The sequence below is a fragment of the Podarcis pityusensis genome (assembly GCF_964106645.2).
Source record: "Podarcis pityusensis genome assembly, chromosome: 6".
Lineage (NCBI taxonomy): Eukaryota > Metazoa > Chordata > Lepidosauria > Squamata > Lacertidae > Podarcis > Podarcis pityusensis.
This window is the reverse complement of record NC_138030.1, coordinates 74,534,014-74,556,682: the sequence shown is the minus strand read 5'-3', so window position 1 is coordinate 74,556,682 and position 22,669 is coordinate 74,534,014. Positions and strand designations below refer to the sequence as shown.

The following is a 22,669-nucleotide window of genomic DNA, read 5'->3' as shown; positions in this document are numbered from 1 at the left end:
GTCCAGACTTCTGACAGGTGTGTTTGTTACTCCTCAAGCAACCTGGCAGAAAGAAAGAAAGGCCTGTCAGAAAGGGTGAAATGAAAAAGGGCTGGCAGAATGAGAGAGAGAGAAAGAGAGAGAGATGGGTTGGCCCCTCCCCAGCCTGTCTGTTTGTGTCTCTCTCACTACCACCCTTTCTCTACCCCAGGCTGCACTCCTCATTGGCCATACTCTGCACCCTCAAGTGCTTCTGGCAGGCTGGAATGTGTCTCTGAACTCTCATAAGGCCTTTTGCTTCCTGGATGGACAAGAGAGAGGGTGTTCGGGGTGTGTGTGTGTGGAAATTAGCATTTCTGTAGAATTTACATTTGTTGCTCCAACTAGTGCTATTTTCCCAGCAAAAGAGGTGCCAGAACTCCCCATGGACACCTCCCTCGTTCTCATAAAATGAGTGGCAGCCACCTAAGAGGTTTTGAAACCCACCTGAAAGGTGCCAGAACTGATTTCCTGCAAGTTCTGACTGAAAGCCCTGGCTCCACCCACTTTTGCTTCTCACCACTCCCACCGCTGATAAGTGACCCCTGGAACATTGCCCTTGGGCTCAAAAGTTTTCTGGCCCCTGTTACAGAGGCACTGCTGCTTTTGCCGCGAATTTATCTGCTCATTTTTCCTTTCCCCTTTGTAATTGTGGTGGCTGGTTTCAATTTGTGATGTTGCATCCCACCCTAGCATTGCCTTGCAATGAAAGGCAGGTTAGAAATCGTTGCTTTTCTTTCCTTCTTTTATTAATAGAAATATATACAGCATACAAAGCACATTCAATATATTAGGAAACCACAGAAAAACAACCAGCCATGTATCACAGTAATAGGTTAGAAACATTTTCAGTAAATTAAAAATAAAATAAAACTGTCCTGGTTGAATTCTGCCCTTCGCTTGCTTTTAGATTGATATCTCAACAAATTTGGGTTTTTTTTGTTTTTTTAAGAAGAAGAGAAGTATTTCTAATTGGTTGTAATTCAGAGATGCACACAGCCTGGAATTTGGATGTTAAAGGGTTGCATGCAGATTGCATTCCTATCTGGTTTTCGCTAGCGTGAGGCTGAGTGGAATCAACACACAGCATTTCTTAGTAGCTCCTAATTCTAATGCTTCATTTAAAGCACCCCACTTCTGTAGAGTGACAAAATACATTTCAAAATAGGTTTTTTAAAAATCCATTATGAAAGATTAAAATATTCCATTCTTATAGTGAAAGCATCCCAAACTGTTAAAAGCCTATTGTCAGATGTAATTTGAAAGCAGGAACACTCTCTCCACCCTCCCCACATGAGATGAAAATTAATTCAACTTTCTATACGTAACATTGCATATAAACAGCAGTTTAGCCTGATGCACATTTTTGGAACTCGTGTTTTTAAAAATTCATGACAACAGGGATTCCAAAGATCCAGAGATCTTAACAATGAAGCAAAAGTAAGGTGACTACCACTTCGGGTGTACAAAGATCTTTATTCAGTGCAACTATTTACAATATTGAAATGTCAGTGTAAGGAAGCAAAAGCTGGTTGCAGCTTCTTTAGCTGCTGGTATAGATTGTAAAAGCAAAAGGTTTGCAATAACCACATTTAGTATTGACAGTATTTGGAATAATTGCTCAGGATACGATGTGTTTTGTTCTCAATACAGCCCCACTAGGGAGACAGAGGCAGGGACTGGTCCAAGGAAGGTTCATGACTGCGTGGGTTTGCACCGAGGTGTCCCTGATCCCAATCTGATTCACAATCCACTGTGCTGCAATGGTCATCTGTCAATAGTTGACTGCGCACATTTCACAACATATTAAAACAGAGACAGCATAGGCTGAACATTGCCCCCCAGAGAACACAATTCTGCCTTTCCACTTGCTGAATCAAACTCCTCCTCCCTCCCCCCACTTCTTGTCTATCTGCTCCTCTGCCTCTGCACCAGGCTCCTCCATTTCTCATCATCGTTCCCTCTGCTTCCTATTATTTCTGCCTTAAATCAATTTGTGTTAAACAATCACCATTGCCCATGACAACTCCACTTTATTTCTGTCTCTCTTCTGCTCATTTGGAAGCAGACTTTGTGGTGCCATCCTAACAAATGAGAGTTATTTAAAGAGTGGCCCAGTTCCCCTTTTTAAAAACAACAACACCGTGATGCTTTGATCCTGCAGCCCGATAATCCAAACAGCCTGCCCACCCCCCAGATGATCAGTCACAGTAAAGTATGACTAGCATAGCTAGTTCACATAGCCTAGCAGAGTGCTATGTAAACAAACCAGAGATGCTGGTGAAACATCATGCAATAGGAGGGCAGATGGGGCTGGTTCTACTACTAGATAAACTGAAGGGTGCTTTGAGAGTGGCTGGGCAGGAGACACATACATCTGATCCATTGGGCAGAATCCACCAGGAAGTTACACTTGAGTGTCATTGCAATGTCCTGCATGGGGCTGCCACCTAAAACATCTAGAGGACCCTTGGTTGAGGAGCTCTCCTTGGTTGGTAGCAGCTCCCTGGACTCTTGGGCTTTCTCAAAAGCTCCATCATCTCAAAACAAAACTGGAGACTCCAGAAACCAAATCTGGGATTTTGTGTGTGCAAAGCATGTGTTTCTGCTGCGACCCTTCCCACAGTTCCTGGTTGGTTGTGTTTGCCACATTGCTTATTGGCAAAGTGGGAGTCATTTCCATTTGTCTTCATCAGGAACCACCCAAAAACCAGAGGCAGCTCGAAACCTGGCCAGGGTGCCCTTTGTTCTATGCTGCTTAAAAGGAATAGAGGGTGTAACCTGGTGCAGAACAAAAGCACCAGCTTGTGAGGCTCTGATCCTGTGGACAGGATGCAAGTCAAATAAGCAGAGCTGAACAAACTCACTTTGCATGGCACCTTTGGATGAGATTGTCGTCATGCTCTTACAGTGGTGTAGCCGAATGTATACTTCTCCTAGGGAGCAGGCCTGAATGTACAATTTTGAGCCAGTGCAGAATTTTGGATTTGTCACAACTGTTTAAAGCAAATTTCTAGCCCTTAAGGATTCAGAGATAAAGCTGAAAACATCTGGGTTGATCTCTCACAAGCCAGCATCAGGTATACAACTTGGGGTCCCTTCCAACTCTATGATTCTATGATTCTACTACTCAAGGTGTTCCAGTGCTTTGTGTGAATGAATGAATGAATGAATGAATAAATCAATTTATTTCGGTCACTGGCCAGAACGAGTGCCTCATGTTTCTTCCAGGAGCTAATGGAAACATGCTAAAAAATAGGAAAGCACAGATGTTCACAAATGCACTTACTTTTTCTAATTAATTTTCATTGCGGAATTTTGTTTTTCTCCGTGCAGAAATCAGGTAGGGAGGGTTGCAAGTTTGCATATTTTCCTGCTTATGCATCACATGTCAGTGCAATGTCTCTCAGGATCAAGGCATCAAAGTCCGAAACACAGGTTAGTTCTCCATTTTTGCATCCTTCCGTTCTCACCAAGGGGAAAAAATCACCTCTTGTCTTTCCCAACCCCCCATCTCATCTTACAGCTCCTGCTCTCCATCATCCCCTTTCAGCCCCACCTGAGGTTATTGCCCTATAATGGGTTCACCAGAATAGTCTTCATAAGCTCCTAGTTGTGGACATCTCTGCAAACTGGCTCCAAGTGTGGAACTTCAGAGCCCTGAATGAACTGACTGATGAACGCTAGATTGGTTTGAAAATTCCCTTGATGATTTAGAAGTGGTGAAGGTGGTGTGTTTACTGGGGCCTTCTCCCATTGTGGAACTTGTGCTGTTGGCTTCAGAAGATCAGGGAGGCATCCTATTGGCTGCAAGAAAACACAGGCTAAAGATTTGTGCAATGCATGCATTTATTTGTTTGTTATTCACCCCACATCTGGCATTCAGTTTAGAAAAGCTAAGTCAATAAGTTCCTTCAGATATGATCTTAAATCTTGTCTTTTTCAACTCAGGTCTACTCATATTGATCTGGTGTTTCTTGCATTAGCCCCCCCCCCCCTCAATAGCAGGGGAAGCTTTCTTTTTCATTTTTTCTCCCCCTTTATTAGCTTACTACGTACTAAACTTTGCTTAGTCTTCAGCTAGATCATGATGAATGCCACAGTATTATTAGTTTCGCCATTTATGCCTGTATTTGGGGTGGGGGAAGAAAAAAAGAATGAGAGCATGGGAAGAGGGGAGGGAATATCTGAAAATGTGCAGGGAATAAAATCCAGAAACTGCCAGCTTTTGTAGAGATGTATATTGATTTCATCACACGGTATGTGGAATTCAGGTATTGGGATCAGAATATGATTTTGTTAAAAGGAAAATAAAAACACCTCTTAAAAAAAGCCAAGCAAACTGCAGAGAGAGAGGGGGAGGGAGGGAGGGAGAGAGAGAGAGAGAGAGAGAGAGAGAGAGAGAGAGAGAGAGAGAGAGATAAGTATAATCACCCCTGGCTGTTGTAGGTCTGATAAACATCCATAGAACATATCACCACATGCGATTTCAAAAAGTCCACATGCCTTCATCTTCTGCACTGGTTTTTTAAAGAGGAAGCTGATAAACAAAAAGGTGTGTAGCAAGTTCTTCAGGAATCAGCTTGAAGCTAAGTAACGAGATTCTGATTTCCCCCGCTTGAATCACAGAAAAATAATGTATTGGTCATGCTACTTCTAAAAGGACAACACAAATATTCTAAAGAATACTTTTTGGATATCTGCCCAAATACACACAATATCTAGACAAAAAGCAAACTGTGTGTGTGTTACAGTGAATGCCCAGCATTTGGTTAATGTCAATGTTCAAAGCTGAATGTTGATAACATCTGGTGGGTTTTCTGAATATCTGGGCACACCAGCATATTTCCTCACTTTTCAGACACCCTCAGGCAGGGGGAGCACATCCCGTTTCACCACCTGAGGCAAAACTGGAACATGTTGCCACACCTGCTTAATGCTGCCCTGCCACCAACACTGTGCCCACCTTACTTGTGTTGTGTGGCGGCACCTGAGAAGCACCCACAGCGGCACTGACTTCCGGTGAGATCTGATGAGATCTCACCAAAGTCTCATAAGAGCTCATATGTTCCATGAGACCAAGGTGGAAAATGGTGCCACCGCTGAAGGAGGAGATAGTGGGAAGGGTGGTAGAGTTCAGGTGGATGACACCTCTGGGGCTTCTGCCACTCGAGGCAGATGCCTCGCCCTGCCTCATCAGTGGTCCAGACCGGTCTTCAAGTGAACATGGTTAATTCCTATTTAGGCAACACTCACTGTTGATGCTGTTAATCACCTAAACCTAGATGGCGGAACCTGTGCCCCTCCAGAATTTGTTGGACTAGAACTCCCATCATCCCCAACTCTTGGCCATGCTAGCTGGGGCTGATGGGAATCGGTGTCCAAGAAAATATGGAGGGCCACTGGGTCATCACACTTGACCCAAACCATGGTTTAGTTGAGAGGTAGACTTCATGGTACACTCCAGATGCTACAGCTACCATCTTTTGTAACCGTTGGCCATACTAGCTGGCGTTGAACATCTGCAGGTCACCACATTGCCCAGCCCTGGTTTAGTTATCAGGTTCAAGTCATGGTGAGTTTCAGGCTCATGTGATCCCAACTCGGTTCCTGGAGTGGAACAGAGCTCAGCCCTCCTTTAGGGGTCAGACAATTATTCAAACGGGGAGTGGGGCTGGAAATTGTGAACACCACTGCCTTTATTAAAGCAGCCCCCATTCAAACTCCCATTTTTGAGAGCCACCAGCCATTTACCAAAGGCTCAGTGAAAACTGGTTTTACAGCCTGCCTGGAACAGAAAAAAGGTGTTATTGTGAAAGACCCAGCAAGCCCCAGTCTAGGGTTGGTAAGCTGCTTTTGCCTTGGCAAGCCATGAGTCCTAGAGACCTGTGGGTTAAGCCCACCCAATAGCACAAAAGAGAGCAACTTGCTAAATGCCCTTACATTATTCCTTTGTACTGACAGATTGCCCCCACCTGCAAATGGTAGTCCAGCATTGTAAAGTTCCTCTTTCCTAGACATGAAAATCCACCTAGAAGGTTACGGCAGCTTTCCACATTTTATCACCTCCGTAATACTGTGTAACATTATTTATCTGTAGATTTAATGCAAGTTCAGTGATCTTTAGAGATTAACATTGAGAAGCGTGATATTAAAAAATACCCAGAGGCTTTCAAAACGCTATTCGGAGCACAGAATTGCAGTCTCTTTTTTCCCCCTGTCCAGTTCCTTTGTCTGGGAAGTGGCGTGGATGGCATTAATAAATCAAAAATTTGTTTTCAGATTCGTGTCAAGGGCTGTGAAATAGGGATGAAATTTATAATACCCTTCTATTCCATAATTGTTTCTATACATGAGAGAAATGTGGAATCCTCACCACAACCACATCGCCTGCACCCTGTCTGCTCAGGGCAGCTTCCTTTTGATCCTTTAGTGTTTGGGAGCATCACTGGAGATCACGGCTCTAGTTCATTTAGAAGAGACTTGCGTGCAATGTAAGGCCTGCATCCTGATCACAACACTCTCTCACTCCACTTACTACCCTCTGGCAGTGACGTAGCATGGGTTGCCAGTGCCTGGGGCCACACGGGAGGCAGAAGTGGGAAGGAGGGAAATGAACGGAGTACACATGCACATTGAACTGCCTAATGGCATCTGCATCACCCAGGAGGTCACAGCCGCAGAGATAGGAATAGTCATTCCATTGACTGGAGATAGCACTTCCTGGTTAGCATAGAGAAACAATTTCAAGAAAATTGCTTGCAAAAATGTGTACATATTTTCATGAGACCTTTTAAAAATAAAAACATCACAAACTGATGTGAAATTAGGACAGCTGAAAAGATTGGAAAAGCAAGAAAATGAAATGGACAGATTCCCTAATCTCTAATATATAATTAATCAAAAAAGCACAACTGTTTAATGACTACGCTTCAATCTAAATGAATAACATAAACCAGATTGAGAAGAGGCTATAGCAACATGAAATAGGGTAGGCGGGTGGGTGTCTGATGAGTGAGATCAGGACAGTGAACTTCGATGCTATAGTAGGGGTTAAACAAAAGCACAATGCTGTCACTAGTAAAATGTGTTAAAGACATGTGCATATTAATTTTTTTTCATTTTTCTATATAGCCAGTCTCTTAACATGATTTGAGTTATGCACTCACAAAATATGTGTTGTATAAAAACTCCACAACAAAAGTCAGTGGAATACAAATCTTAAAATATATAGAAAAGCTATTTAGCAGTCAAGAAGAAAATGTCTTCTTATTCTTGCTGATTCTTCCCCCCTCCCCCCGCCCAGTGCATCATTTAAGAAGATCATAATTATATATATTTTTAATCTCACCATACTTCAACTGGTTGCAGCCTGAGTGCCCCCCTGGAATTAAATCTTTTACATTAAAAAAAGAAAAGCAATCTCATATTAGAGCTGTCAATCCCACTGTGATATTAAGATATATTTAAAGACATTCATTTTCATGGTGCTGCGTGCTAAGCTTCCCTTGCTGTCCCCTAATTCTTCACAAGGTGTGACAGCCTTGTGTTCCGGTGGTGCTTGGCAAGCTGCGCTTGAATTGCATTTCTCGTTTGCTCAAGTCTATCACGGTTTGCTCTGTGCAATGTGGAAGGAGCCATGTGAGCTGGCCAAGAGGAACAGAGGCAGAGGACAAACCGCAGGCTGCACCTCTTCTCTGCCACCGCCACATCAATCTGTGTTTGCCTTAGACAATTGCCGATGGGAACTGGGCTGGCTGAATGAGCCAGAGGGCCGAGGCAGGGAATCATCTTTTTGAGAAGTGATTTATGAAAATTGAGTAAATGCAATTGTGACAGCCATTTCCCCACTTCTTGTGAAATAATACTTAGATGGACCGACTCTTCAAAGTTAGTGGGGAGGTATCAATAAAAAAATCAAGGAATACAGTCAGCTGCATAAAGTGAAAGGTACTGAATCAAAGACACTTTGATCACTATCCCTCTGTTTTCCTGGCATCTTGATGAGCCTCGCCTTCTTACTTTTAAGATCACTATGACATGCACTGCTAAGAAGGTATTTTTTTAAATCTTCATTGCATTAAGGACATAAGAAGAGCCTGTTGGATCAGGTCAATGGCCCACCTAGCATATCCTCCAACATTTCTCCAATGAAAATAGGAACATCCTTTCCAACATCCTGCTCTCCCAATGGCCAACCAGATGGCTACAGGATGTGCAAAAAAAGGACCTGAGCATGACAGCACTCTTTCCACTTGTGATTTCCAGCCATTGGCATCCATAGGCATAATGATGATGATGATGATGATGATGATGATGATGATGAAGATGATAATTTATTTATACCCCAGGCATCTGGCTGGGTTTCCCCAGCCAATCTGGGCGGCTCCCCCCAGAATATTAAAAACATGATAAAAGATCAAACATTAAAAACTTCCCTAAACAGGGCTGCTTTCAGATGTCTTCTAAAAGTCTGATAGTTGTTTATTTCCTTGACATTTGATGGGAGGGCATTCCACAGGGCAGGTGCCACTATTGAGAAGGCCCTCTGCCTGGTTCCATTTAACCACACTTCTTGCAGTGAGGGAACCACCAGAAGGCCCTCCGAGCTGGACCTCAGTATCCGGGCTGAACGATGGAGGTGGAGACCCTCCTTCAGGTATACAGTGGTACCTTGGGTTAAGAACTTAATTTGTTCTAGAGGTCCGTTCTTAAACTGAAACTGTTCTTAACCTGAGGTACCACTTTAGCTAATGGGGCCTCCTGCTGCCACCGCGTCACCGCTGCACGATTCTGTTCTCATCCTGAAGCAAAGTTCTTAACCCGAGGTACTATTTCTGGGTTAGTGGAATCTGTAACCTGAAGCATCTGTAACCTGAAGCGTCTGTAACCCTAGGTGCCACTGTACAGGGCTTTAAAAGTCAGCACCAACACTTGGTGCTTGGAAATGTACTGGGAGCCAATGTAGGTCTTTTAGGACCGGTGTTATATGGTCTCAGCAGCTATTCCATAGTGACTCTGATAGAGGAGGAAGAAGATAGCAGTTGTGGGCAGGAGCCATTGATAACCATAAATTTATCCAGGGCTTTTTTTCAGCTGGAACTTGATGGAACACAATTCCGGCACCTCTCAGATGGGTGCCATGTTGGGTTTGGAACTTAACTGGTTAAGAAGTTCCCATGATGCCTCAACATTCTGACGTCAGCTTTAGAAGCTGGGAGGAGCTGGGAGGAGTTACGCTCTGTTCCCCTCTGGTCTTTGAGGGAGGAAAGTCGCAGGTCTGTCATGGCTGCGGTGAGCCCAGGAGATTCCTGGGGAATGTCGGAATAAAGAACTGTAAATAGACAGACCGGGCTCTGTGTGTGTTTGTCTGAAGCTAAGTGAAGCTATGTGACAGTTTTCACCGCTGTGTTCAACTCTGCTGAGGCGTGACTGGAGAGCTACTGGAGACGGAGCTGAGTGGCGCAGCTCGGAGGAAGCGCGCCGGGCATAAAGAGCTAATTGTGGATCGTAAATCAATTAGCGGGGGTCACGCCAAATCAATAAATCAATTCCACAGGTTATGGACCCTTAATCACCGATCGTAAAAGTGTCACAGGAACGCTTTGAGGTTGCGGTTCAGAGCAACGCAAGTGCCGGACTGCGTTTGAAGTCTGCGGTCTGAAGCAGAGACGCTGGTGGTGAGATTTTTGCCTGTTGTTAAGAGGCAAGGAGTAGCTGCGGAGCTGAGAGCAGCTGGCTGAAAGACGCAAAGTGTTTGCCTGTGTTGCTGCAGAGCTGAGTGCTGGGAGCTGAAGAGCAGCTGGAAACGGGTGCCGGATAAGCTGGTGAGTAAGCTTGGGGCCCCGGGAAGACGATGGCAGACAGCCAGGTCTTGGAGGACATTCCGATTGAACAGCTCACTCTAAGAAGTTGGGCAAGGGCGTAAAGTCAGCAAGGGCTGCCTGGGATGTGCTGTGAAGCTTCAGCAGGAGGCCAGAGCCCTGGAGAAGTATTGCCAAAGTCTAGAGATGGCTGCAGCCCCTGTTCCTGATGTTTTAGCCTCAAGGAGTGCTGGTGAGCAGATCGGGGGGGCGAAGGATTCCAAAGGCAAGTGTAAAGGCTTGTCCACTGTGCGTGCTGGAGTGGAATGTCAACAAAGCAGGTTCCCAGAAAGCCGCAGTGGGAGCCAGGCCAGAGGGGGCGGAGCTGGCAAGGAGTGCTTTTCCGGAAGAAGGAGAAGGAAGCCAGCTGGGAGGAGCCCCGGGCAGTGTTTTTTCCACTGGAGTTCGTCGTTGCTGCCCATGGAGAGCGGAGACAGCTGGGCAGGAAGGTCCCAAGGTCAACCAGCTGAGTTCCCATGGGAATCAGTCTCGGAGAGGAGGCCAGCGTGGGAACGCAAGGGAAGGACGTGGTTCAGACGCTGGGGAGGGTTGTTTTCTTATCACTGCTTCTATGGCAACTGTGAAGAACAACTCCAGCCAGGACACGGTGACGCGCTGGGTTTTGAATACTGCTGTTGGTCAGCACCTGCTAAGCGAGCCTGCTGGCGAAATGCGGAACTGCAGGGCTGTTTTCAACTGGAACAACTGTGATGTTAGCAGACGGAATGAGAAAGTCGGTTTCTGCTGTGGCTAACATGTTTTTTTCCTTTACAGGAGGAGCTGAGGTCTACGTTGTGCCGGGTCTGAATTGTTGTTTGTTATCTGTATCAGCTCTAATGAAGCAGGGATACAAAATTTGCTTTGAAAATGACACCTGTTCCATTTTCAGAGGGGGGAAACAAGTGGCCAACGTGAAAAGGGGGCAGAACAATCTCTTTGTTCTGGAGTCACCTCTGGAGGGTGGTGGGAATGCTGGAAAAGCACAGGCGCAGTGTGCTAAGGTTCCCAGTCATGTGCAAAAGTTGCACAGGTGCACAAAAGGGTACAAACTCCGGAAATGTGGGAGGTCCCTAGGGTGCAGGGCATGCAAGGGTGCACAGGTACATGGTTTTCCCGGGTTTGGGAGGGTAGCCAAAGAGCCCTTTGAGCTCTTTGAGGCAGGTGGTCCAAAGGTTCAGGAAATGATCTTCTGTGGATATGATCCTGCAACCAATGGGTGGAAGTTTGCATACCCAGAGGGTGATCAAACCAAGCTGCTGGTCAGTAAGCAGGCTGAGTTCTGTGAACAGGATGGGTGTTCAAGACTCAGGGATAGTCCTGATTTTCTCTCAGAATGTCTGTCTGATTCTGAGGAGGAAAGGGAGGCAGAAGCTGATCCCGGTGATAGGGACCAGGTCCAGGATCAGGGTTCAGAACCCGGTGATGGGGACCAGGTCCAAGATCAGGGTTCAGGGCAGGTCTGGGCATCTCCAAAGGTTGTGAAAGGAGTGTCCAGGTGTGAGGCTTCATCTCCGGTTAGCGTAATGGAGAAAGCTCACAAACAGGGTGTCAAGTCAGAGGGGGAAGGATCTGACGGAGAAGACACAACTGCTGGCCCAAATGGGTCAGTAGGGTATCAGGTCACAAGTGCGTGGAAAAGTGTCGCACAGTGTGATTCTGGGAGTGTTGAAGGGGTTCAACAGGTGCCTGGGAAAGATGCCGGGAAGGGGCACAAGGCAAAGGGAAAGGTGTTGAACTCAAAAAAGGTCTTGTCAGAATGGTTCGGCAAGAGGGGGTGTTGGGTTTGGAACTTAACTGGTTAAGAAGTTCCCATGATGCCTCAACATTCTGACGTCAGCTTTAGAAGCTGGGAGGAGCTGGGAGGAGTTACGCTCTGTTCCCCTCTGGTCTTTGAGGGAGGAAAGTCGCAGGTCTGTCATGGCTGCGGTGAGCCCAGGAGATTCCTGGGGAATGTCGGAATAAAGAACTGTAAATAGACAGACCGGGCTCTGTGTGTGTTTGTCTGAAGCTAAGTGAAGCTACGTGACAGTTTTCACCGCTGTGTTCAACTCTGCTGAGGCGTGACTGGAGAGCTACTGGAGACGGAGCTGAGTGGCGCAGCTCGGAGGAAGCGCGCCGGGCATAAAGAGCTAATTGTGGATCGTAAATCAATTAGCGGGGGTCACGCCAAATCAATAAATCAATTCCACATGCCATAGCAATTATAGGAGAACAAGCGAGGCGTTCATGGTGAGTTCCGGCACCTCTTTTTCTAGAAAAAAAGCAGCACTGAATTGGTCCAATGCTCTTTTGAAGCCATCCAAGTTGGTGGCCATCACTTCTTGTGGGAGGAAATTCGAAAGTCTTAACTATGTGCTGTGTGAAGAAGGATTTTCTTTTCTCCGTCTTAAGTCTTCCAACACCCAGCTTCAAAGGATGTCTACAAGTTCTAGTCTTATGAGGGTGCAAGAGAACATTTTCTCTATTCAGTTTGTCTGCACCATGCATGAGTTTCTACACCTGTTACAACTGCAACAAATAAACCAGTAATATAATGGTGAAATGTATACATTGATCAAGGCATTAAAAAGTGGCGCTTGTGAGTCCTTATGGTTCTGAAAAGACTTGTGCTTCAAGGTTGGAAAGGTGAAGACCCACCATCCATTCCTCAGTGGTCCTTCCACAGTTGAACATCTATCTTAATAATCAACAATCTCATTTGGATACCAATTTGGGTGTATAGTAAGATTAGGGTGTGTAGTAAGGTGGATTATTCTTATTGTTAATGGGAAATGACGTTGTCTCCTGTTTTCTGCTATATTTGCAATTAAAAATTAGAAGAAAAGCACAGAGTTAAACAAAACCTTATAGGCTGCTTGGTAGTAGTCTAACCCTCTGTCTGAGGTGGGAAATCCAGAGATAATTCCAACATATATCTATTCTGCCTCTGCTTCAAGACCTCCAGCAAGGGAAAACACAGCACCAATGAGGGTGATTGATTCTATGGCGGACCTACTATCCAGAGGATTCGTCTAATGTCCAGACCTGGAAGGCTAGGCATGCATGGGAGCCAAAATGGAGGAAGAGGAATTTTGTGTGTGGCTGAAAAGCAACATCTATGAACAAACCCACCATAATATTATTTATCATCACCACCAGTGCTTGGCTTACAATTTACAGGCCCAGATTCTTTGGAGAACATGAACAGCCTGAGATGTTCCATACCTATTCAAGATTATGCTCCCCAGCTCTCTCCCATCAGATCTCTCTGATGTCCAGATCAGCTAATGATTAAATTCAGCCTCACAACCACAACATGCCTTATATGCCATGCGTCTACATGAAGGGGTCCTGCCTTTGATAGTTTCATTTTCTGAGTGCAGCAGCCTTAGTCTGTGCAGTATTTAGACAGTCAGGCCTTCACTCTGTTAGCTGCAAAGGTGCGAAAGTCTTAGGCAGCTTGTCAAGGATGCTTTAATTCGGGGGTGGGGTGGTGGCCTTTTGATGTGGTTGGACTCCAACTCCCATCAGCCCCAGCCAGCATGGGAATGAAGGGCATTGTAGTCCAACAACCTCTGGAAGGTCACAGGTTCCCCATTCCTGCTTTAATCGAGGCCCTTTTCTTCCTTTTACTAGGCTCTGCCATTCTGAAAGTAGAAATTTAAGATGCTTTGGTTTGCGACAACTATATTTGTCTATATGCTGTGCCAGAATGATCATTGCCCAGCAGTATAGATTTCCAGCATCTTAGCATTGATTTTTTTTTGTGTGTGGCAGTGGGATGGTGTTATAACAAGGCAAAATCTGGATAACTTTGTGTTTTTAACAAGGACCAGCTTACCCTTGTAGCTTGCCCGCCTCTGAGTAATGGATCCACCATTCATTAACTATAATCTCAACAAATGCAGATAAAATTTAAGAAGGGGTGGCATATGAGGGACTAGATCACTCCTAATATCATGACTCAGAACAGACTTCCCTGATTTATTTTATAAACTCTCTTGGGCATGGCTGTTCCAATAAGAAAGATGGAAACGACATCAAAGAAGGAGTAGACACAGTTAATTAAAATTTAAAAAAACCCCACGTTTAGACACAATCCAGATAAGTTAAAGTTAATCTTAAATGTTTTCAAGACCCAACCATTTCAGTGGGAAAGATTTAACTATGTGCTTGACCCATGGAAATAAAACAGACCAAGTCCAGCATGGGAGCACCATCTAGTCAGATTTGTTTATTAAAAATGTCAATCATAATTCAGAAATGTGTCCACTGCAATGCCCCATCTTTTTTGTGTGAGGCCCACAACATTCTGTGGCCATTTTGTTTTAATTTTACTTAATCAAAGTGAAGGGGATTTTTCAAAAAATACTTTTTGGGAAGCTGTCCACTGCTATTATGCAGAAGTGCACGTCTAGCCAGATTTTAAAATAAGCAGACAGTGGTGAGGCTATATTGTCTGCAAGCTTTAATATTTTAGATGCGATACAACACAACACATTACATGCAGATGGAATATGATGCCACTGTCACTAGGAAATCAATTAGAGAAGTATTGTGCAATGGCTAAAAATGCTCTAGCATCAAAAGGTCCAAAATTGCATGAGAATGACTTCTTGATTTTAGCCTGATCCTAAATTAAGCTCATTTAGCAAGAATGTCCAGTGAACCCAATCAAACTTACTTCCTAGCAAGGCAACTTAGGCTTGCTATCGCTGTCTTCCCAAGAAGTATTGTAGCACAACAGAATGTCTCTTTACAGCACTGGGTTGACAAGTTCATGAATTTTTACTAGTTTTTCTGCACTTACAGTGTGTGTGTGCGTGTGCTACAGTAAATATCCAAAAGACATGGCTGTTGATGCTCACTTGTGTATATTGGTAAATCCAGACACATTTGGGCAATGTCTGAAAACTCTTTACATCATGAATATTCACTGGTATATATCTAAAAAGAGGTCAAACACAAATCAATTTTCTGATATATATATAAATGCGATTGTCAGTATAGTGGTACCGCAACACTTCAGGTTACATACGCTTCAGGTTACAGACTCCGCTAACCCAGAAATAGTGCTTCAGGTTAAGAACTTTGCTTCAGGATGAGAACAGAAATCGTGCTCTGGCAGCGTGGCAGCAGCAGGAGGCCCCATTAGCTGAAGTGGTGCTTCAGGTTAAGAACAGTTTCAGGTTAAGTACAGACCTCCGGAACGAGTTAAGTACTTAACCTGAGGTACAACTGTATTCACAAAAATGCCAACAGTCAATAGTCACTGTCCTATTTCAGACAATCATGGTAACATAAGGGTAGCCAGAGGACCCAAATCCAGCAATTCCCATCATTCCAGAAGACTGGACATGGTGGCTGGAGCTGAAAGAAGCTGGAGTCCAACAACAATGGAAGGGCCATAGGTTCGTCATACTGCTTTAAAGGCTTCCCATCTTGTTGATGTTAGGCATGGGCTTACAGTACATTTCTGTGCCTAATCTACAGTGCTAGTTTTAACCTATGAAACCTTCCATGGCTCTGGACCCCAGTTCCTTATGGAACACATATTTCCATATCAGCCTACATGGAGCCTGAACTCATCATTGGAAGACCTCCTTCAAAGTGCCATCACAGAGAGTCTTTTCTGTGGTGGCCCCCTGTTTATGGAACACCCTCTCCAAGGAAACTCACCTGGCACCTACATTTTCATCCTTTTTGCATCTGCTGAAGACTTTCCTCCCTCTCCCAGGCATTTGATTGCTGTACTTTTTCTGTTGCTTTGGAGAGCACCTTTTCATTGGCTATTTTAACTGGTCAGTTTTTCTGGGGATTATACGGATGTTGTCGTGGGAGAAATACATTTTTTAAAAAAACCTCAGTGTATTGTCACTTTTTAGTGCTGTCTTAAAATTTTATGCACTTATCGTATTCATTTCTTATATATTCATAATTAGTTGTCTGGGGTCTCTTTTGTATAAGGTAATGAATGGTAATCAATATCTACTTTCTGCACCACCTTTTTATGAATGCAGGCTAAGGGCACATTGTAACTAGGAAGGAAATGTGAAAGAAATGCATATCTTTAATATTGCAATTGTAATATTTTGCCCAACAGGGGGCAAAATCCAGAATCTATAATGAATAAACAATTCCTGTTTAATCACAAAAATGCGTCATATCGTTATTCTGTTCTCACAACTGAAGAGTCACAGTCTAAATGTGAACACAGATCTCAATAGCCACTGATGGCTATTATTCAGAATTGATGAACTGAGGCTTTCAAGTGAAGCAGGAAGCAAAATGCAGTGTGAGATGTACCTCTCAATCACAGATCTCCTTCCATCATTGCCTCCTGCAAGTCACTGCATCAAATGTTCCTGCTAAGGTGATCTCCTGCTTTTGCTGGGTTTATGATCAGAGGTCTCACTTTGGGTCCTGCCACAATGGCTTGCCCTTTTCGACGACCTACGTGGATAGCAGTGGTGGTGAGGCATTTTTTCAGCACACACAGCAACTGCATCCGAGTTGCAGGAGCAAAATTGCATGACTTGTGGCCCACAAAGCCAAACAAAGCCTAGTAGCTATGTGCAGTCATACCTTGTGTTGTGTCCGCTTCATGTTGCGTCTTTTCGCGTTACGTCCTGTGGCAACCCGGAAGTACCAGAACAGGTTACTTCTGGGTTTCGCCGCTTGCGCCTGTGCAGAAGTGCCAAATCGCACCGTGCGCCTGCGCAGACGCACTTCAAGTTGCGGGCATTTCACATTACGGCTGGGCCTCCGGAACGGATCCCATCCATAACATGAGGTACCACTGTCCTGGAGTCCACCAGGAGCTCAACAAACTGCCTGTCATTTTCCCCAAACTAGTTGTGTAGAAACGCTAAAAATGAGAGAGGTTGTAAAGCAGGCCATGATATATGGCGAGCAATTCGTCCTCAGAATCTACTGGATGGCTCACAAGCCTGGCTGTGCACAGGTTACTATCATAGAGGCAACTGCCTGCCAAAATCCCAATTTGGCTGAGAGCTCATCAGTATATCACAGTCTCCATCCTTTTGCAGCATGTTCCTCTCTTCTGACTGGCTTCCCTTCTCTACAGATTCCAAACTGACCTTCAGTCGCAAGATGCTCCTGATGTGAGGTTCTACCAATCATACTGTCACTTTTATTTTTACATTGGAATGTAGGAAGCTGGCAGGAGTCTTCCCCCATTTTACCTGGCAATAGCCTTACCTGGGATCAAACATGAGACCTTTTGCATGCAAAGCATTGGCCCTACCCATGAGGTTACAGCCCTTGTAATTTTCATTTTTCATTTCTATGTCCTGCCTTTCATCACAAAAGATATCGATGCCTCCCTTTCTTCTCAGGGCTTATGGTCCTGTGATGTGCTTAGAACACAGCAGAAATGGACAAAATATATCATAACATGTACCCCAGAGCCCAGCTGAGCCACTTGTGACTCTCCCAAGTTTTGGAACAGAGGAACACAGGAAGCATTTGAGCATAGAAAGTCAAACTCTTGGCCAAACTAGCTCAGTGTTGTCTAACTGGTGGCATCTCTCCAGAGTTTCAGACAGGGGACATTCGCAACCTTTTGCATGCCAAGCAGGTGCTCTGCTATTGAGATACACACAGCCTTCTCCCAAAAGCAAGCTGAAGGTACCAGCTTTGGCTTCTCCTAGCATTGTAAAAGGGAAAGCCATACCTGGGGATGAACAACTCTGTCTGTTTCAGTTTCACTCAGTTTCTCATATTTCCAATCTTAAAATTGGTTCACCACATTTTTGCACCGCTTTGAATTTGTTTTAAAAATCCTCACAAAAATTGACCGGCATGTTAGCACCTATTTCTCCCAATACACACATTTTAAAGCTACTAATAACACATTTGTTCTCATTTCCCCCTAATATGTGCATTTTGTGTGTGCACAACCTTTGGACAGAGAACTGCTTTGCAACTGTAGTGGTTCTAGGGGTTGCTCGTGCGTAAGCTGGTGCAAACACCTGGCTGGGTTGCCTGAGTGAACCTTTCCTGTCCGGACAGCCACTCGCCCGTGGCTGTTTCAATCGCTGGCAGAATCCATCAGTGGGCATTTCTTAAACTTCTTCCAGCAAAGAAGCTCTTTGACGCCTAGTCTCCTCCTACTCTCTCTGCGCGAAAGCCTTCTGTGCAAGGAGGGCGTAGGCTGTGGAGGACCTCTACTCTCCCCGCTGGTCCCCGGCAAGGAGTCATGGGACCGCCTCGCCGCTTCCCCCATCTGCCCCCCTTCTCCACTGGTGCTACACGGATTCTCTTCCCCAGAAGATGGGCTGCCTCTCCCACTCCCTGGACGCTCTCCGGAATCCCTCTGGATTTTGCTCTCTCCCTCCGGCACTGATGACAGTTCCCTGACAGCAACATTCAGAGCAGTGCAAATCTTGACGGATGGCTGGAATTTGGTCTATGTGCTATATTAGAAAGTGCAAATTAACAATGCTCCTATTAAAATGCAAACTGAATTGTATTTATTTCCCCTTCCTAGTCACACTTGATGCAACCTAGTCTTCTGTTGCATTTTTAAAGGCAATGCCAGCTCAATGTTAATCTGAAGGGGACCTCAAATGGCACTTCCCTGATGAGGAAACAGGAAACACTGTAAACAGTTCTGCTTCACCATTGAGACCTCAATTCCTGCCATCACCTCTCCGTTTCCTCACACAGTGCTCCCAGAAGCAGGTTGTGCCACTGAGAGCCAGTGTGGTGTAGTGGTTAAGAGCGGTAGACTCGTAATCTGGGGAACTGGGTTCACATCTCTGCTCCTCCACATGCAGCTGCTGGGTGACCTTGGGCCAGTCACACTTCTCTGAAGTCTCTCAGCCTCACTCACCTCACAGAGTGTTTGTTGTGGGGGAGGAAGGGAAAGGAGAATGTTAGCTGCTTTGAGACTCCTTCGGGTAGTGATAAAACAGGATATCAAATCCAAACTCCTCCTCCTCCTCCTCTTCTTCTTCTTTGCTGTATGGCAATGCCAAATCTGCTTAAACTTCCAGAGGCTAAATTTCACACAGGAAGGACTACCTTAGTCATTCCAGCTCAGTATTGGCTGCACTGATCACTAGACGTTCTCCAGGGTTTTCAGGCAAGAGGCCTTCTAAGATCTGTCTGGAGGTACCAGGAATTCTGGAACCTTCCACATGCAAAGCAGCAGTGGTGGTCAGCGGCTGAGCAATGCTTACCTGAGCTCCCACCACTGGTGTTGCTACAGATTACCAGGGAGGAGAAGAGGAGGAGTGAGGCAGTGGGGAGGTTGGCATGGTGCAAACGCTCTGGTGGAGCCAATCCAGTGCTCCCAGCGGTGCCTCTACACCATGCTGACCCCCCACCCTGGTAATCTGCAGTGATGCTGGTGATGGGCAAGCAGTGCCGCACCACCACTGCTGAGAAGCTCTGAGCTATGGCCACTGAGCTATGGCCCTCCATGTTTCGCGCTATGGAGGAAGAGATGCGCTTGTGGGATTTCCTTGCTTCATCTTTCAAAATGACTTGCACCTTGATGGGAATGTGAGGGGTGCCATTTGTTGCCTCTGCTTCAGGAAGCAAAGCAGTGGCCTCACCAGTGAGCCATGACCCTTCCCCTAACACTGAAGGCAAAGAAGAAAGTCTTTGTTCATTAGGCAAACGTTAATATTTCTATTTACAGCTGGAAATGCTCCAAGTGATTCTTTTCCTTTTTCTTTTTCATTGTCATGAATTTTGAATGTTATCAGAAAGGTACTCTGAATTAGTAAGTCACTGCTCAAATCCCAGGGAAAGTGATGCACGCCAATAAACAATTTTAGCATGTTCTAGGTTTCTTTTGTTTCCGTCGCACAAACGCCCATGTACCGAGGTTTGTGCTTTTACCTTTAATGAAATGATTAGCCCCATCAGGCTGGTGACCTGCTACAATTAAAAAAATGATGGGATTCTGTTCCCCACCTCCCAAATTCAAATTCCCACCTCTTATGAAACAGAAGCACTTCATCTTCAAATGTTAACATGTCATACTAATGATAAATCTTTTCTGCTCGGGGGGGGGGGACACTTCACTTCTTTCACATCAGTTACTAGCTGGAATATTGGAAGCTTGAATTATATTTTCGCAACATGATTTTGAGGGCCACTTCATGCATTACGTTTGATGACATGGAGATGATTAATCTCAGAGCTGGACAAGGAGCCTGCTTTGGGGCTAACTAAATGCTAAGCATAAATGTGTGCAAGAGAAACTCCTTTTTTCTTTTCAGGAAAATCACCCGGGGGGGGGGGGATTTTGAGTGGAGAAATGGCAAAGGAGGTACTTAACCCATTCCACACCCGTACTTTCTCTACGCCATGCTTCTTCCTTCATGGATCAAAATGTACGTTGAATCATTTGGGGCTGAGAAATTGTGGGCAGGGAGAGGATTAAGAACTCCCTTTCCCTCCCCATATTACTTTCCCACTTTGAGCCACCACTTCTCCAAGTTGTACAAAGGCCAGAGAAGAATGGTGTCAGGGTTGTGTGTAACTTGCCATTTGCCCCTCTGAAATGGAGGCAAACAGCATTGCTTGTGGCTTTCTCAATCAATGAAAATAAATTGGGAAACCTTCCTGCTGCATGCACTTCCATTGTCATTCATAGATTTCAAGATACAGGGAAGCAAGGCAACTGATTAAACTAAGTTGCCTTAAAAAAAGAGAGAGTATTTGTTAAATAGGCATGTTTCACAACACATCTGTCTGTCTGTCTGTCCATTTGCCTTCTCCCAGGACCCACTTTGCCAACACAGGGAAAGTTTGTATCTGAAAAGGGAAAGAGACTGCAAGGTAATTCAGCATATTTGGGGAATCGGTAACCTTTGAGGAAAGTCCTGAAACACTGTCTTGGATATCAGTGCCTTTGTGAGATCAGTACTCATCACACCAATTGGCTTGCAAAAAACCCCAAACAAACACGTTCTAGATAACAGGGATGGGGGAGAAAATTCTGTTCAGTTTTCAGTTTAAGGCAAACCTTCCTAATCTGCGCTTTTTGGAACAATGCAGGAACTAGCATGCCGTTGCCATTCAAAACGTGCACTTCTCCACATGTTGAGATGCAATTGTCTAACAAAAAAGTGTACAACAATGCATATTATATATAGAAACCTATATATATAGTGCATATATATAAACCTGTGTGTGTGTGTGTGTGTGTGTGTGTGGCAAAATTGCATGTATTAGGAGAAATGCACGCTAAATGCTGATGAACTTCCACAAGGACTTGTTTGTTTCCTTTAATTGCAAACCAGTGCAGAAATGTGGTGAATTGAACTGAAGATTGGAAAAAAGAGGAAGCAAAATAATGGTCAGATTCGTGCCTCCTTGATAGATGAGGCATTAAATGAAATGAAAGTGAGGCTACCATGGGATGGAGTGGGTAGCTAAGAGAGAAAAATGTGGAGAAATTGGGGCATACATTGGTCCATATCTTGAACTACAGCTCATATTTGTAGCCACTTTTTCATAAACATTCCCACCATTTGATGGGAAAATTGTAAGCAGCCTGACTTGCCCTTGGTTGTGCCAGGTGGTCCTTTCTTATGACTGATGAAGTCCTAATTTCATTACAGTGGTACCTCAGGTTAAGAACTTAATTTGTTTCAGCAGAATCCGAGACCAGGGAGAAGAGTCGGTGAAAGAAGACTGGAAGAAATTTAAAGACTATTTACAGAAATATTGTAAAATTAAGGAATCTTAGAAGGATGTTGGATAGAAACGAAGAGGTTTTTAGCTGTAATGCTTTAAGAGATATGAAAAAAGGTTTACAATTGGGTAAAAGTTTAATGGTAAGGATTTGCTGAACTAACAAACTGAACTGGAATACAAAAAAGGGAGGTATGAGGAGGTCCGGGGAAATAAGTGTAGGGAAGATAGGTTTGGAAAATCAATGTCTTTTTAACTGTTTTATTTTGTATGTTTCTTTTTTATTCTTTACTTTTTTGTTATATTTTAAAAACTTTACTCTTTTTTCTGTATTCTGTATTTTTTGTATTTTTTGAAACTTTAATAAATATCATTTAAAAAAAAAAAAGAACTTAATTTGTTCTGGAGGTCCATTCTTAACCTGAAACTGTTCTTAACCTGAGGTACCACTTTAGCTAATGGGGCCTCCCGTTGCCACTGCGTCGTCGGAGCACAATTTCTGTTCTCGTCCTGAAGCAAAGTTCTTAACCCGAGGTACTATTTCTGGGTTAGTGGAGTCTGTAACCTGAAGCGTCTGTAACCTGAAGCATCTGTAACCTGAAGTGTCTGTAACCCGAGGTACCACTGTACAAGTTTCCCACTCCACATCTGAGTCTGCGTTCTCTAGCTCTGGAGTTACCTCAATACTATTTTTCAACATGAACTTTTACTACGCATGATCGTAGTAGGTTGAATCCAGCAATAAACTTCTGAACTCCCACTAAAATTGACAGTGGCTGAGAATAGTAGACCTAGGTGAGGCCTGCAAGTTATTTAACCAAAGCCCTTGCACCAATAGTATATTATGGCAAGTGGGATTATAACGGCCTTCTGTATACTGATAGGGAGTGGCATCTCTTTTTTTCCAGACAGAGGCCCTGAAAGTCAGGTAGAAGTTCCACCGTTGCAGCTTCCAAAAGGGTGTCTATTTGATTTTTGCCTGTCATTGAGCTATTCAAAGCAGTGTGCATGCACACGAAAGCTCATACCAATAACAAACTTAGCTGGTCTCTAAGGTGCTACTGGAAGGATTTTTTTTTTATTTTGTTTCAACCTCTGGAAAGGTAAAAGATGGCAAAAGCCCTAGATGTAAA

The 22,669-nt window shown here is 44.4% G+C and overlaps 1 protein-coding gene across 7 annotated transcripts in view; it reads right to left on the bottom strand.

Annotated features, from left to right (window-relative positions):
* Positions 1-745: 745 nt before the first annotated feature.
* The window catches only part of LOC308478756 (uncharacterized protein), an 87,912-nt gene continuing 65,988 nt past the window's right edge, over positions 746-22,669 (bottom strand). For 5 of the 7 annotated variants that reach the window (XR_013987222.1, XR_013987223.1, XR_013987225.1 and 2 more), the window contains one exon: positions 746-3,825. Coding sequence is in view for 2 of the 7 variants with exons in the window: in XM_081008873.1 (XP_080864999.1) it covers positions 3,806-3,825 (20 nt within the window). In the remaining 5 variants the exon portion in view is untranslated. Of the gene's footprint in view, positions 3,826-12,077; positions 13,508-13,987; positions 14,808-22,669 lie in introns of those variants that run through there. The other 2 variants (XR_013987224.1, XM_081008874.1) reach the window with 2 other exon arrangements.